General features: G+C 38.6%; 1 protein-coding gene across 6 annotated transcripts in view; it reads left to right on the top strand.

Moving 5' to 3' along the window:
• Nucleotides 1–17,473, top strand: part of Pign (phosphatidylinositol glycan anchor biosynthesis class N) — a 143,058-nt gene that overhangs the window by 18,783 nt on the left and 106,802 nt on the right. For all 6 annotated transcript variants that reach the window (XM_042257934.2, XM_006995017.4, XM_042257936.2 and 3 more), the window contains 4 exons: nucleotides 1,302–1,342; nucleotides 4,420–4,479; nucleotides 7,301–7,393; nucleotides 8,435–8,490. In XM_042257934.2, the coding sequence (XP_042113868.1) occupies nucleotides 1,302–1,342; nucleotides 4,420–4,479; nucleotides 7,301–7,393; nucleotides 8,435–8,490 (250 nt within the window). The remainder of the gene's footprint in view (nucleotides 1–1,301; nucleotides 1,343–4,419; nucleotides 4,480–7,300; nucleotides 7,394–8,434; nucleotides 8,491–17,473) is intronic.

The following is a 17,473-nucleotide window of genomic DNA, read 5'->3' as shown; positions in this document are numbered from 1 at the left end:
ATGTATGTACTCATGCATGTCATGGAAACTTATCCCAGTAGGAGATTAAAGCTATTAGAAACAAAAATATATGAGTAAGTTCTGTATTAGGTACTTTTTATTGCTGTGGTAAACACCACAACCAAAAGCAATGTGGGAAGGACCTCAACATAAGATCTGATATCCTGAGCCTGCTAGAAGAGAAAGTAGGGAATATGCTTGAACTATAGGCACAGAAAAGGACTTTCTGAACAGGAACCCAGTAATGCAAACACTAAGACTAACAGCTGATAAACAGGACCACAGGAAACTAAAGAGCTTCTGTAGAGAGTCAGTATCTAGATTATAAAACTTCCTCAGAAACTAAACAACAGTAATGAAGATTGGACATGAAATAGAAAGTTCTCAAAAGATGAAATACAAATGGCTGAGGAATAAATACTTTTTTAATGTTCAAATCTTTAGCCATCAGGGAAATACAAATCAAAATTACTCTGAGATTCCATCTTAGTTAGTCAGAAGTACTAAGCTCCAAACACAAATGACAACAAATGATGAGGATGTGGGGGAAGGGGCCACCCACTCACTACTGGTGGGAGTGAAAACTGGTCCAGCCACTATGGACGTCAGTGTGAGCTTCCTCAAAAGCTGAAGTAGATCTACCCCATGAAGGGAGTTTTAATAGTAACTTAATACACTGTTTTAAAAATTTGGGGTTAGTGATCATAAGAGCATCACAGCGATGGCTGAAAAGGGGTGGGAGGGTGTGTTTGCTTTTGAGTCCTGGGCCACCTGCCTGGGTAGCTGCAGACAGCTGTGGTGAGGGAGCGGCCACCTTGCTGGCACTCACCCTCAGGCTTGGCCTGCCTTCTGCTTCTGTGGATGTTTTCAGTGTTGTATTTCCAGATGAACATGTTAAAGCTTAATAAATCACAGAAAATACTAAAGGTTTGTTTTTCAGTTTTCCTTTTAAAAAAACGCTTTAGAAATATCCCTCCCCTTTTTTCAGTTCAATTCTTTTTTTTTCTTTCATGTTTGATTTAAGAGTTTTCCAATACTTACCCTTTACACAGAGTATCTGGCATGCCTGAAATAAGGTGATTTGTTCTTGTTAAAAATCTTAACATCAGCTGGGCGGTGGTGGCGCACGCCTTTAATCCCAGCACTTGGGAGGCAGAAGCAGGCGGATCTCTGTAAGTTCAAGGCCAGCCTGGGCTACCGAGTGAGTTCCAGGAAAAGCGCATAGCTACACAAGAGAAACCCTGTCTCGAAAAACCAAAAAAAAAAAAAATCTTATCATGGTTTATATCTACGTCTTTCAGAATGGAGACTGGAAAACTGGAAGAGGCGAGATGTCAATCAGGTATCTATTTAAATTTAATTATGTTATTCCCTATAGAAATATAGAGAAAAATATGCAAAACTAGGCGGTAATAATAATAGTGGTAGTAGCAAAAATTTTTCCAACATATTTCTGTTAAGTTGACTACTTAACAAGTGCTTTGGCCTAACCTTGTGCCAATTAAAACAAAAAAACAAAAACAAAAAAAATTCAGGTGGGTTGTTGAAATGGCCAAGTGGGTAAAGTGCTTGACACATAAATCTCACTACCTGAGTTCAATCCCCAGAACTTAAGGTTGGCAGAAATAAGCTGATTCTACGAAGTTGTTTTCCAGTCTCCACATGCATGCTGTGGCAAGCACACTCCTCTCCCAGCCTCCATCATGCACACAATAATAAATAAATAACGTTTTAAACTCTCAATTGAAGATAAAGGACTCCTTCTGGGGGCTCAGGTGAGCAAGAGTTCTTGTTAAGAAAGTAAGACCTGAATATAAATCCCTGCATGGCTTCATGGGCCTTGTAACCTTAGTGTTGGGAGGAGAAAATGGGCAGAACACAGGAGCTTACTGAACAGTCAGCCTGCTTAGCAGACAGTAAGTTTGTGGTTCAGTGAGAGATCCTGTCTCAAAATATAAGATGGAGACCAAAGGAAGATACCCCAAATCCTCCTCTGAGTTCCACTATGCCTGCATGCATTCCATGTGTATACTCTACACCTTCCACCCCAAAGCTTTCTTCCTAGTAACATAGGGAGTTGTTATGTGTACTGGCTGGTTTTGTGGGTCAGCTTAACACAAGCTAGAGTCATCAGAGGAAAGAGCCTCAGTTGAGGAAATGCCTTCATGAGATCCAGCTGTAAGGCATTTTCTCAATTAGTGATTAGTGGGGGAGGGCTCAGCCCATGGTGGATGGTGCCATCCCTGGGCTGTGGTCCTGGGTTCTATAAGAAGGTGGGTTGAGCAAGCCATGGGAAGCAAGCCAGTAAGCAGCTCCCCTCCACGGCCTCTGCATCAGGGATCCTGCCCTGTCTGAGTTCCTGTCCTGACTTCCTTCAGAGATGAACAGCAATGCTGAAGTGTAAGCCAAATAAACCCTTCCTCCCCAACTTGCTTTTTGGTCATGATGTTTTAGTCACAGCAATAGAAACCCTAACTAAGAAATTATGTAAATTGAAATTTACACGCTTATTGCATTTTTTTTTTTTTTAATTTCCCGTAATGGTTGCACTGCTTAGATTAAGCAGAAGTACACTAAAACCACTCTGAGGAGTTTCTTTCCTTTTTCTCAGTTACTGTTTCTTTTATTAATATATATTTTACTTTTTACTGTATTTTAACTTAAAAACATCCTTGCTAATGCAATAAAAAACTGACAAGAGTATAAATTATATATCTATAGATTTTTGTTATAGGAAAATGTGTGTATAACTTAAGAAAGCTAGACTGAATATTATTTGTAAATGCTGAGTACAGGGTTGTTGAGTATATACTACTGAATCAGGTATCTTCACTGTTTGTAGAAGGCTTGCATCACTGGGATGTGATTATGAAAGTGGCAGGTAGCTTGTCTCTAGGTCATATGCCAGGTGACATTTTCTTATTAAGGAGAGTAAGTCAAGGTCTGGGGATTCAGTTTCATGTTTATCCTTTGAAAACTTGTTTCTATGAGCATAATAAAAATATTTTTTTCTTTTAGGATCAATGCGTGATACCTAAGAAAATAAATATATGTGACATTAAAATATCAATTTACTAATTTATAATTTAAAAATCATGCAAAGGGCCAGAAATTACTTGAAGACCCTAATACAAAAACATCTTTTATTTGTAGTAAAAGTAGATCTTAGTCAGAAACTGAATGTAGAGTTTATTTTCTGAATCCCCAGTCTATTGACTAATATTCCTGAAGTACATCTAAGTTCAAGTTTAGTCCTCCAACCAATGCTCAAATGCCCACTTGTGCTTGTGTGAAGGTGGGTAATTGTGAGTAAAAGCAAACACAAGCTGTGACCTGGGTTGCTTCTACTGTAGAGGTGAGAACTGATGCTGTGAAAGCATTATATAACCAAATGTGAGATAGAAATGTAAAACACTGTAGGAAAGGCCCATAGCCATGAGAGCATGGGATGTATGTGTCTGGTGAACTCTGCTTAGCAAAGGTTTCCCGAAAAGTTTAGGACTAAGCTGAGATTGAAGAATAAGCAAGAGTAATGAGGCCAGAGTAGCAGGAGAGGGAGGCCTGGCCAAAGCAGCAGTTGAATCTGCCCTTCATTGACGGTTGTTTTGTAGTAGGTACATTGTAAGCTTATTTCATTCAATCCTGCTGTCACTTTGTAAGGGAGAAACAGATATTTAACTGATGAGGAAACTGAGGCATTAGGGAAGTCTAATAAAAACCTGCTGGAGCTTTCAGAGCTAGCAAGCCAGGATTTGAAACTGTCTCTTCCAACTTGTAAGTATTTTACTGCTTGACAAGTTCTGAGGACTGATAGAACAGTCAGTTAACTTTAGGAAACTAGAGTCTGTTACTTACCTTCCTTTTGGCGAGGTCTCTGGGTGATAATGGTCAAAGCAGATTTCAGTGGGCTGGGGAGCGGGTAGTGAGATGAAGAATAGCAACAGAAACAGAGCATACTCTCTGAGGAGGAGGAACTGAAGAGGAAATGCCCACAGTGCCATGGGGGCTCTGCTTTTTCACTGTTGCCAGATGTCCTTCTGATGAGCGTAGCCCTTCGGTGCTTGTGCGCATTTCTCCTGATAGAGTCGACTGCTATTCTTTATGACCACCAAAGCATGCTTTGGCATGATATGAAAAACTTACACAGTGTTCAGGTGCTTAGCTAACAGGGCAAGTACTTTTTGATTTGGTTTTGTATTGATGACCTTTAATGGTTACTTTTCAAATATAGTTTTTCATAAGTTCGATTGTTTCTAGCAATGGGCATTTAAAGACACTGATATATAAAACATATATAAATGTTTAAAGGTTTTTTATTATAATAAATATGATATAGTCCAAGTATAGTTGTGTGAGAGGATGCAGTTTGCTGATTTATACATGCGGAGTTATACTCAAATTTAACTCTTCTGTTTCTAGGCTGACATCGCACCACTGATGGCGTCCCTTATTGGAGTTCCCTTTCCTCTTAATTCAGTGGTAAGGAGTAACACTTACTGCCAATACTCCATCCCTATTGGAGTTCCCTTTCCTCTTAATTCAGTGGTAAGGAGTAACACTTACTGCCAGTACTCCCTATGAGAATAAAATCTCCTTTTTATGTGCCTCTATAATCCTTAGTTATATTGAAAACTATATTCTTTTCTGCTTTTCTATATATAAATAGGTAATACCTCACAATTGATTATATGCCATATAACATGGAAGAAAGCTTGCCTTTAAATATTTTATTTCTTTAAAAAATAGATGATTTTTTTCTGTTCTAGTAACAAGGTGATATATATAAATTTTTGATTATAAGCAACAGAAACTGAGTCTTTTTAAAGAGGAAATTATTGAAAATATATTGATGGCTTGCTGGATTAATTACATGGTTTCTGGTGATTAAGAAGCCCTGGCATGGCCGTGCTGCTCAAGGCACCATTCCTTGGGTGGAACAAAATTGTACTTGTGTTACTGCTCTCTGACTCCCAGGAACCAAATCTAGATTGTCTGGCTTGTCTACAGAGGAGGACAGGGCCTCTGATTACTGTTCCACCATATTACATCCAGTGGGGAAGACCCCCAGCAAGAAGTAGTAATGCTGTTAAGAATGGGTCCGAGCTGGGTGGTGGTGGCGCACACCTTTAATCTCAGCACTTGGGAGGCAGAGGCAGGTGGATCTCCGTGAGTTTGAGGCCAGTCTGGTCTACAGAGTGAGATCCAGGACAGGCACCAAAACTATACAGAGAAACCCTGTCTTGAAAAACCAAAAACCAAAACAAAACAAAAAAAGAGTCTAAATGTTGAAAAATAAAACATAACTAAGAAAATACTCCTTACAACCAGCCATACTTACTTGGTTTTCAAAGTCAAATTTATGTTAAAAATGGAATATAACTCAGAACTTTAAGTAATAAGATCCTGACTGCCATAAGTGTGTGTGAGTGAGTGAGCATGTGTATGGTAATTTGCTCTTAAATTGAATAGAATTTCCTTATGTGTTTTTTTTTTTTTTTTGTTTTTTTTTTGTTTTTTTTTTTTTTTTTTTTTTTTTGGTTTTTCGAGACAGGGTTTCTCTATGTAGCTTTGCGCCTTTCCTGGAACTCACTTGGTAGCCCAGGCTGGCCTCGAACTCACAGAGATCCGCCTGGCTCTGCCTCCCGAGTGCTGGGATTAAAGGCGTGCGCCACCACCGCCCGGCTTCCTTATGTGTTTTATATGTGTCCTATTTACAACCTTTTGTTTTATAAAAAAGTATTATAGCTGTGTCCATTACAGTGATTATTCTTTTTGTATAATATACTTAATTCACTGAGCATATAGCAATATGCCCAACATAGTTGTATTAGTCAGCTTTCCATGCTATAACAAATTTCCTAGATAATCAACTTAATTAAAAAAAAAAAAAGCTTAGTTTTGGCTCACATCATTAAAGATTTCAGTTCGTGGTGACACATTGTGGCAGGAGTTTGTGGCAGACCAAAACCCAAACTGCTTGCCTTGTGACAAAGACACAAAAGACCAAGATACACAGTCTTACAGGGTGTGTCCCTAGCGACCCAAATGACGGCTGCAAAGTTTCTATCATCTCTCCTTAGGTCTCACCTCTTCATTGTTGTGTCACCTTCCGATAGCACCAGGCTGGGGACCAAGTCTTTCCTCAGGTGCCCTTAGGGAACATTGGAGGACAAATCATAGCAGTAGTCTGCCAGTGTCAGATTTTAATTGACTTTAATTAGTCTTATTTGTTTATTTAATTCATTATTTTTGCTTTGTGAGAAAGTTAATTTTTTTAGTTATGGTTTTTAAAATTTTTGTCATTTAATCCAGTAATTTATTTTTATGTGTATCTTTGTTTTGTTTCTGTCTTTTTTTAAAATTGTGTGTGTGTGTGTGTGTGTTTATATATATGTGTTCACTTGTTCAGGCATGTAAGCTACTTCATGTGTGTGCTGGAAACTGAGTCCTCATCCTGTGAAAGAGTGGCAAATGCCCTGAATCACTGATCAGCATGAGCTCTTTTTTTTAAATGTTATGAATGTGTCGGTTAGCACTCGAATGTGTGTTTGTGTACCACTTGACGGCCTGGTGCTCTCAGAAAGCAGAAGCATGTGTCAGAGTCCCTGGAACTGGAATTAAAAGAGGTCATGATCCAGCCACCATGAGCCACCATGTGGGTGCTAGGAATTGAACTCAGGTCCTCTGGAAGAGCAGCTAGTGCTCTAACCACTGAGCAACTGTACCATCTCTCTAGCCCCACAGCAGGTGCTCTTAATTGCTGAGCCATCTCTCTAGCTCCTTGCTGTGGAATAATCCTTTTGTACACTGTGTAGATTTGTCACTCGGATTGATTTAGTTAAAAACTGAGTGGCCAGGCAGGAATTATAGGTAGGACAACCAAAGGTAGGAAGAAGAAGGCAGAGTTAAGGGAGTCGCCAGTCAGACAGAGAAAGAGTTGGACACAAAATGGAATAGAGGTAAAGGCCACAAGTCTCTGGGCATCACATAGATTAATAGAAATGGGTTAAGTTGTAAGAGCTAGTTTGTAACTGGCCTGAGCTATTGGCCAAGTGTTTATAATTTATACTAAGTCTCTGAGTCAGTTATTTGGAAAGAGCAGGTGGTTGGGACAGGAAAACTCCACCTACAGCTCCTTGTTTTCTCTTATTGAAACAGAATCTCACTCTAGCTCAGGTTGACCAGGAACTTGCCATCCACGCCTTGGCCTCCAAAGTGCTGGGTTTATAGGTTCCGCTTGCTTTACAATCAGAACACCACTGCTTGTTATTATCAATATTTGTTATGTTTCATTTTTTAGGGAATACTTCCTGTGGATTATCTTAACAACACTGGTCTCTTCAAAGCAGAGAGCATGCTTACCAATGCAGTACAGATTCTTGAACAGTTCAAGGTGAAAAAAATAAACTAAGGAATTATACTATAAATTTTAAGTGTGTTAAGTAAAATATGATTTTATATTTTAATGAATAATTTCCTATAACTTAGTATCTTGGCTTTTTAATAGTTGTCAAGTGTCATAAATGAATGAAAAAAGAAAAAAAAAAGGAAAGGAAAGGACATGGCTCCTTGTAGGTATGGTGGGGAAGAAAGTTTATTATAGATAAAAAGGAGTACATATCCAGAGGCGTCTGGTAGAGTCCTGAGTGGACATGACCCTGAGCCATGTGAGGAGAGGGGGAAGGGAAGGAAGAGGGGAGACAGGAACCAGGTGTAGCAGCCAGGAGGGCAAAGTTACAAAAGGGGCGGGTAACCAAAATGGCTGGATTATATAAGGAAGAGCCTCGGGAAGGGCAGTCCAGCTCCTGGCTGAAGAGTTCAGGGTAGAGGGCAGAGAGTGCCAGCTGTAGCCTGTAACAGGTAGTGACTGAGGGATGCTGGGAGAACCTGGAGGCCAGGCCTACTTGGATATGTTGAATAGGCACCTTGGCCATTGTCCGGGGTTTGAAACTTAACAATGAAGTTTATTTCTGAAATGCAGGTTTTATGGGTCATTAGAGGGAATAGAACTGCCTTTGAGGAGTGCCACTATAAGATTGTCATATATACTTATAAAGACTACAAGTCAAGTCCTTATTTATTAGAATATGGCCAAAAGAATTAGACTAGAGATCACAGCATTACAGAGATTATTCTCTAATGTAACTTTGCCTTTTTTCAGAGAGTTAAGGAAGAATTGTAATTACATTACAGTACACTATTTTTGCAAGAGTGATATACTTAATTCTCAGCTTACTGAGATAGTAAAGTATTATTTAAATTTTTCTTTAAATATTTGTGAAACAATACAATATAATAATACAAAATCCCATTTATTTCCAAAGAAGTTAATCATCCCTGAAGAGCCATTTTAATTGATATTTATCTTTCAGAATGAAATTCAGTATTTTTTCTCATTTATAATATAATATGTATTTTCATGCTTGGTTCCCAGGTGAAGATGACTCAGAAAAAAGCAGCTACTCTACCATTTTTGTTTACACCATTTAAGTAAGTCTTAAATATTTTTTATTAACTTGGAGGAAAATATTTTTTGCTTGAGCTTGATGCCAATGAGATAGATTAATTTATGTATAAACATTGTCATTTTTGTGTGTAGTAAAACAGATGCCAAACAGAAGTCCTCTGCTGCTACTTTTGCTAATGAGCCAAACATGTTTATACCTCCGCGTGGCTGGAGGAGGAAATGGAGATAGGGACGCTCTGATGGCTTTACAGGAAGATGGCCTGGTTGGTTCACTTTACTTATGAAGATGCAGCTCTGTAGTTACACATGGGGCCTTAGATTTCAGTTTGGGTGGGTACTGAAGGTGTGGGAGCATCGCAGTGAAGACGGCGACAGAGGCCGTTCATGTGGAAGTCCTGGAGAGTGTAGCAGGGACAGGGACAGGCCAGGTGTGGAGTTTGGAGAAGAAGCCTTGGCTCCACCAGTGAGCAAATGTTAGAGCCACTTTGAGCGGCACCTGGATTTGTTGTTCTAGATCTCAGAGAAGATGTATTTTTCCTGAATAAAGAAAGAGCAGATCTGAACCCTCCACCTTGCTCTTTATAACTGTGTGTGTGGGCTCAGCAGGTTTTTTTCAGCCTCTTGGAGGTGCATATTCAGAAGTATTTTACGTACGTACGTACGTACGTACGTACGTCTGATAAGGATACATTGAGATTATAGGAGTTTTAGGAATGCCATTAAATGATTTTTTGAGTTGTTGTCATCATTGGAATTACCTTTGGCAAGTTACAGAATACAGTTGTGCTCTTCATAAACCAGAAAGCTTTAAATAATGTGGTAGTGTGCTTGTTCTCTCTCTCTCTCTCTCTCTCTCTCTCTCTCTCTCTCTCTCTCTCTCTCTCTCTGCACATATATATGCATTCATATGGATCTTGAAGATTTAATTTTTCATTTTTTTTAAAGATACATGCTTTCAGCAAGTGAATATTTTTAGACTGGCAGGTCTGCAGGCTGGGCTGGTCACTTTTGTCCCAGGTTAGTGAGCAGTTGGTTAGACTAGGCCCCCAGATGACACAAAGATAGCAATGTATAGCAACCTGTATGTATTTAAGTATTTGTGTTTTTGTGTAGTGCTTATCTTTTTTTTCAAGAAACACTTAGTGACTAAGCACTGTATTTGTTAGTTTTAATTGTTATCTTGACACAATCTAGAATCAGCTAGGAAGAGATTCTTAATAAGGGAATAGCAGGGTCTGACTGACCAGTGGGCATATCTGTGGGATATGAACTTGATTATTTCAATTGGAATAGGTACATTCACTCACTGTAGGTGGCTCCATTCTTTAGGCAGGGGACTCTGAAGCTTGAATCTACCTCTCTTGAAAGACTGGTCAAGAATAGAATCTTCGTCAAGGGCATGAATGTACTTTTTTACCTTCTTCCACTTGGCTTAATTTCTAATGCTAAGTATTACTTTGATGTTCAACTCCTGCCTGAATGTTGCTATCTATGTTTATATAGACATTGCTTAGTATCATTTGGGGACTTGGCCCAACCGGTGGCTTATCTGCTTGGAGCAAAATGATGAGAACCGTCTCCAGACCTGTCTGGCTAAAAATCACTTACTTGAAGTCTTCAGTGTTGCCAGAAAAACCAAAGATGTTAAAATGCAAATGACTCTTCAAGATACATAATTCAAGGAATAGAACCTCAACATGTTAAGAATCCCCAGAAATATTTAAAACTGTTAAATTCATAAAAACTAATGCTCACTTTGCAAAATGAAAAAAATAGGACAGGATGTATTAAAAGAAGGAAAGAGGGGCTGGAGAGATGGCTCAGCAATTGGGTGTACTTTTAGCTCCTGTACAAGACTTGCATCATATCTCCAGCACCCACATCACACAGTGGGTAGCTCCCTGTAACTCCAGTTTTAGGGCACTGAGAACTCTTTTCTGGCTACTGTGGACACTTGCACACATATGGTGCACATAAACTTATGCAGGCACACATACACACACATAAGAAATATTTCTTGAAGAAAAAATAAAAACTAAACTTTAAAGATAAATTGAACAAGAGGCAATTCTTCTAAATTAGAATAGTGGGTGAGTAGAGCTATAGTGAAAGAAATGAATTTAAAGCAGTAGAGTGAGAGGAAAGCTGGAGTAGATTACCAACAGCATGGTATACAGGAAAACTTACTCTTTATGATTTTGAACAGTTGCTAAGAGTGTGATTTACATTATACTAATGTAAATACTGGTTTTCAGTTTTTAGAGTCAATCTAGGCAAAACAGGGAAGAATTAATTGTAATTACAGAATAGGATGTAAATGTAACCACCCTTGAAAATATACTATATAGTTAGTTAGTTATCAGTTGGATGGCAGAGGGGAAAGGAAACATAAAATGTGGTAGTCATTGACGTCGTAAACTATTACATAGAGGATTCTGTCTACTGAGTGAGTAAGATAGAGGTCTAGAGAGTAGACTGTGGCAGCACTGTGATGGCCAACAGAGAAAGTACAAGCAGTGAGGTGACCAGTCTGAGTGGAAAGCAGGTCTAGAGGCAGCAACAGGTCAGCAGAGATTGCTGGGTGATGAATCATTACTTAGTGTTAAGACTGCATGTAGAGAAAGCTACTAGAATAGTTTAAAGCAAACAGGTCAAAATGTTTTGTCCCTCTGGATTGGTGAACTGAGAAACAGAAAGAATATTTTCTTGTTATACTTATGTAGTTCTGTTTGCTTGACATTTTTTTTTTTTTTTGTATAAAAATTTTTTGGACACTATTTTGATCATATTCTTTCCCCTCCCCCAACTCCTCTTAGATTCTCTCCACCTCCTTACTCACACAACTTCATGTTATTTCTCTTAAAAAACAAACGACAACAAACCAATCCCCCCCCCCCCCCAGTTAGCGTTTCTATTGGGAAGAGACACCATGACCATGGCAACTATTATAAAGGAGGACATTTAACTGGAGATGGCTTACAGTTTCAGAATTTAGTCCATTATTGTCATGGTGGTATGTAGGCAGACATGGTGCTGGAGAAGGAGCTGAGACTTCTGTATCTTGATCTGCAGGTAGCAGAATCGACTGTGTGCCATACTGGGCATAGTTTGAGCATAGAAGACCACAAAGCCCTCCTTCACAGTGACACACTTTCTCCAACAAGGCCATACTTCTTAATAGTGCCATTCCCTATGGACCAAACATTTAAACACACAAGTCTATGGGGGCCATGCCTATTCAAACCATCACACCCCCAAAATTCAAAATAACCCAAAATCTTCAATAAGACAAAAAAAAAAAAAAAAAAAAAAAAAAACCCCCAAAGTAAACAAAAATCACACAAAGTTATCAAGTTGTATTTTATTTGTTTGCTTGATTTTTAAAAATTATATGCATATATTGTTCAATTTCATGAGTTTGAAACTGAGAAATAGCATATTGAGGCTGTCATCTAAAGAAAGAAATTCAAAAAATAGACTTTGTAATCTTTGATACTAACCAAATATAATATGAAACAGGATAAAGGATACCATTCAGAGTAAAAGTAAAACATAATATAATGGAAAATGTGCATTGTGGAAAAAGCTACAGAATTTACTTTAGGCCGTAATAAAATATAAATAAATATTGACTAATATTGTTAAATTTCATAAAATATTAACACTATCCTAAAATCTAACTACAGAATAATAATTTTTCATGTGGTTCAAGATGATTCTCAAGTTTTATAGAGAAAGATTTTCAAGAATAGTTTAACTAATACCGAGGAAGAGTAAGATAAGAAAATTTTCTTTACTAGACAGGAAATGCATTCTAAAGCTACTTATGAAGCAATATTGGTGTAAATATAACATGTACTTATGCAGACTGACTTGACTATATAAAGGGGTTGATACCTATATGATACTTGGTTTTGATTACAGATAGCATTATAGATTGGGATTGGGGGGAGAAGACTTACACACAGCACATTACCTTTACACTGGAAAAAATATGGCCAGGTCCTCCACCTTATGCCAGTCATAAATTAAATTCCACATTGATTGAAAATGAAATAAAATGCTTCTCAAAAAGCAAAAGTGTGACTCCCATGAATAAAATAAAATATGTCATAAGAAAAAGACAATTTGAATATATCAGAATTAAATGTTGTATTAGATAAAATAAACCATAAAGATGACATTATTTTCTGCTTTGGAGGAAACATTTATAGACTATGTAATGAGCATCGTAATTTATGATCTATAGAAAATTTTATGCATCAGGTCAGGGAAATAGCTCAGGCAATAGAGTGCTTATTGTGTAAGTCTGAGGATCTGAGTTTAAGTTCCAGAACTTATGTTAGAAAATAGAAAACAGGAAAAGGCCAGTTATGGTGTTGCGTGTTTGCACTTTCAGCACTGTGGAGTTGGAGATAGGCAGATTCCTGGAGCTTGGTGGTCAGATGTCTTTTAGAGTTCTTCCAGCGAGAAACCTTGTCTCAAAAAAAGAAAAAAGATGGCATCTTGAGATTGACCTCTGTCCCTACCCCCACCCCCACATACATTGGCGGAAGTTTCTCTCCTACTTGCCTGTTCCCAAATACTCAGCAGCTACTTCCGAAATAATTGACTCGGAGCCTTAATATTACCTATAAATGCTCAGCTGGTTGCTAGAGCTTATTACTAACTAGCTCTTATACTTAAATTAACCCATAATTCTTTTTTTAATATTTTTATTTTATATTTAATTTAATTTTACATATTAGCCACGGATTCCCCTGTCCTCCCTCCTCCAACCCCTCAGCCTTCCCTCCCGACCCCCCCCCCCCCATCCCCACCTCCTCCTCCAAGGCAAGGTCTCCCCTAGGGAGTCAGCCCAGCCTGGTAGATTCAGTTGAGGCAGGTCCAGTCCCCTCCTCCCTACACCAAGGCTGAGCAAAATGTCTCAGCATAGGCTCTAGGTTCCAAAAAGCCAGCTCATGCACCAAGGACAGATCCTGGTCCCACTGCCTGGGGGCCTCCTAAATAGTTCAAGCTAATCAACTGTCTCACTTATCCAGAGGGCCTGGTCCAGTTCCATGGGGGCTCCTCAGCTATTGGTTCACAGTTCATGTGTTTCCACTAGTTTGGCTATTTGTCTCTGTGCTTTTTCCAATCATGGTCTCAATATCTCTTGCTCATATAATCCCTCTTCTCTCTCTTCCATTGGACTCCTGGAGCTCCACCTGGGGTTTGGCCATGGATCTCTGCATCTGCCTCCATCAGTCACTGGATGAGAGTTCTAATCATGACAGTTAGGGTGTTTGGCCATCTGATCACCAGAGTAGGTCAGCTCGGGCTTTCTCTTACAGTTTCTCTTACAGTTGCCAGTAGTCTATCATGGAGGTATCTTTGTGGATTTCTGGGGACCTCTCTCACTCTGCTTCTTCCTATTCCCATGTAACCCACAATTCTTATCTGTGTGTAGCCACTTTGGCTTGGTACCTTTCCTAAAAAAAAGTTCTCATTTTGTTTCCTTTGCATCTGGCTGGTGACTCCTGACTCTACCCTTCCTCTTCCCAGCATTCTTAGTTTGGTCACCCTGCGTATACTTCTTGCTTGGCTACTGGCCAGTCAGCATTTTATTAAATCAATTTGAGTGACAAATCTTTACAGTGTACAAGAGCATTATCCAACAGCATTTCCCCTTTTTGTCTAATTAAAAAGGAAGGTTTTGATCTTAATATAGTAAAACTAAATACAACAAAAGCAGTTAAGAATTACAGTAACACGGGCTGGAGAGATGGCTCAGTGGTTAAGTGCACCGACTGCTCTTCCAGAGGTCCTGAGTTCAATTCCCAGCAACCACATGGTGGCTCATAACCACCTGTAATGAGATCTGGTGCCCTCTTCTGGCCTGCAGGGACACATGCAGGCAGAATACTGTATACATAATAAATTAATAAATCTTTAAAAAAAAAAAAAAAAAAAAAAAAAGAATTACAGTAACAGTATCCAATCTATTTGCTTTTGACAAAAAGCAGTGAAAATACTATTTTCAATATCTATTTTATTGTGGTGAGCTTTGTATCTAATTTACTTTCTTTATAACTAAGGAAAACTATAATTATAACTATTTAGTCTTCAACTCCATCAAAGACCCCAGAAGCATGTAATGTTAGCTAATGACAGGAACGTCAGGCTACCTGGACAGTCACCCAAAGTTATTCTGCAGTGATGTGGCATCAATCTTCTGCCTACAGGCCTAGCATATCTGACGGACTTATCTGTGAAGCAGGATTTTTGCAGGACTGTTCCACCTTGTCTTGGCAAAGTTCTGCAGTCAAGTTTTTTATTTTTTTTTTTTGTGTGTGTCCTGCTTGTTCAATTTGTACAGCATACTGTCAACAGTCAAGGCAAGAGCACTTTTTTTGCCCATGTGGCTAGCTTTTGCCATAAAGAAAACAAACTCCATATGGAGTTTCTTTGATGCCCATCATTCTCTTTTAAGTAATTGGTGGTGCTAGGAGCAGATGTGTCTCACTGTCGAGAAAAGTCTGTGTTCTTAAAACATTTTAAATGCCATATTCTGTAGGTTTTTGAAGTGTTTGAAGATTGCCTGTCTATCTGAAATATATCTCTGTGTGACCTTGAAAACATACCTAACATCATTATAAGTTTGCTACTATAGATGACCATTCATCTATATTTCTCAATTAGATATTACATTTTTAAATGAGCTGCATAAACATAATACCCTAAACAAGAGTAGAAATATACAGTATAACAAAATTAACTTTAAATTTATATCAATAAACTAAAATCGTACTGATATAAAATATGTAAAATTAGCAGTTGTTTTTTTGGACTAAAGTGGATTTAATGATCTATCCCCTTTCCCCCATCATTTCTATATCATATCCCCCTTTGCTCTTTTTGAAAGAAATTGACTATGACCAATAATAATTTGTAACTAAGCCCCCTAAATAAAGACAAACATCCATAATCCATTTTTTGGGGAATGTGGGCATAGTTTTCTAGGCTACTTCCTGCTGGTTGGGGATGCTGTTAATCTTATGGGTACCCTGAGAAAATTTAGGATTATGTTCAAGTCCTGACTGGAGTAGTCTTTGAATTTGGATCATCTCAGCCAGCAGGCTTGAAGCCTCTCTGAATGCAGAACTCAGAGGAAACTGCAACAAAAGTATTCTGAAATGTTGGATCATCTGGGCCATCTGTTCCCATCGGAGACCTTTCAGGGGTTCTTCCTCGATCAAATCTGATTTTTCTTAACACAGGATTAATCCACAGCCTCTCATTTCCTGTGGAAATAAAAGCATAACCTCTTCTCCAAAGTAACATATCTTTTGACTTAAATTTTGAAGTTAAAGAATTTTCAAAATATATAGGTTGAGTTAATCCAGCAATATTTATAATCAAATGTCTCTCAGCAGCTGTTGCTCCTTCCTCATCTGTCAAACAGTTCAAAGACAACACAATAACATACAGTGTCCAGTCTCTCTGTGTACTTTCCATCTTTAGGTGGCTTTTTAAAAATATTACTTTATTTCCTTTCTAAGGACTTTATTATTTGAAAACTATGTATTTCTTTTTTATGACTGTATACCTTCTCTTTACTCTCTCAAGCCTATATATATTTTGTTTTTGTCCCAACCCCCTTCATTCCCCCGGACCCAGCTGAGGACAGAACTCAGGGCCTTGCACTTGCTAGGCAAGCACTCTACCACTGAGCTAAATCCCCAACCCACCTATGTACATATTTTTAAACACACTATAACTCATTTAGAGGGTTTTCTGTTTGAATCTGTCCTTATTGTGTATCTGTGATCCTTTTCTGATCAGGAGAGTTTTTAAACTGCAGGTGTGGCTAGGACCCAAGCAGCAGCTTTGATGGCTGGATCTGCTCCACTCCACTTTCCAACATGGCAGAGGTACCAGCAGAGTCACGCTTACCCCCACCCCCCAACTCTGGGAAGCAGTACTAAGTAGAGTGTAGCTGTGTTCTTAAGTCTGAAGCTGTGCTCTCAAGCCCAAAGGCAGTGGCTGGGAGAAGCCTCTTTGTACTGCTGCCCCTGAGAGACTGTGGGACTTCGCCATGTTTCTACTAAGGCCTGCAGCGGTCAGGGGATATGGTTCTTCTGTGGTTCTGTACTGCAGCCTGCAGTGAGAGATATGAACTACGAAGCTACTCTTGGCTCTGTTTTAGAACCTTTTAAAAAGCTTCCTAGGTTTTTTGTGGATGGAGTTGCCGTTGGCCGCCACGTGTAGGTGGAAGTTTCTCTTTTGCCTGCCTATTCCCAAATACCTGGTAGCCACTTTTTGAATTACAAAAAATTGTATCCAGCAATAGAAAAAAAATATTACCATAATGAAATGGAAAATTATGCCCAAAAATTCACAAAAGAGAATGTGTAGATGATAGCTATGAAAAGAATATCTACCTCATGTTATTCCCTAACTTTGTGAAGCAGTTCTATTATTTCTCCTTCTTTACAAATATAGAAATTATGGCACAGAAAAATGACTTTTTCTGGGATTTCTAATCCTAACTGAAACCAGACAAAGTGGCTCCATAGCCTCTTGTACTCTTAACTATGCTGTAGTGTGGTTTTGAATACCAACTTAAAGTACACATACCCAAACTCTGTGTTCAACAGGTTTACTTATGACAGTATAGTCTGAGATAAGTAATTGCATGTAGAGACATTATTTTGAGCCAGTTTATGGCATGTATGGAGAGTGAGGTAATAAGCATGTGTGTACTTAGGTTATAAAGTTGTAAGTTGAGTGAAAAAAGTAAGTATATAACTGTGGCACACTATATAATTCATCTTCAAAGTATGCCAAACTACTGTGACTGCACAGGCAAAGCATGAAATATACTTGCCTGTCTCGTAGTATCATGATGGTATTAGCTAGCACTGTAGTAAGAATTTATTAATTTGATAAAGACACAAGAACCACCTATGATACTAAACTGAAAATTTGTTTTCTATCATTTGGGGAGTTGTGCATGACATAAAC

Source organism: Peromyscus maniculatus, chromosome 11, assembly GCF_049852395.1.
Source record: "Peromyscus maniculatus bairdii isolate BWxNUB_F1_BW_parent chromosome 11, HU_Pman_BW_mat_3.1, whole genome shotgun sequence".
In the NCBI taxonomy this organism is placed as follows: domain Eukaryota; kingdom Metazoa; phylum Chordata; class Mammalia; order Rodentia; family Cricetidae; genus Peromyscus; species Peromyscus maniculatus.
Note: the sequence above shows the minus strand (reverse complement) of the source record. Positions and strands in the feature narration are given on the sequence as shown.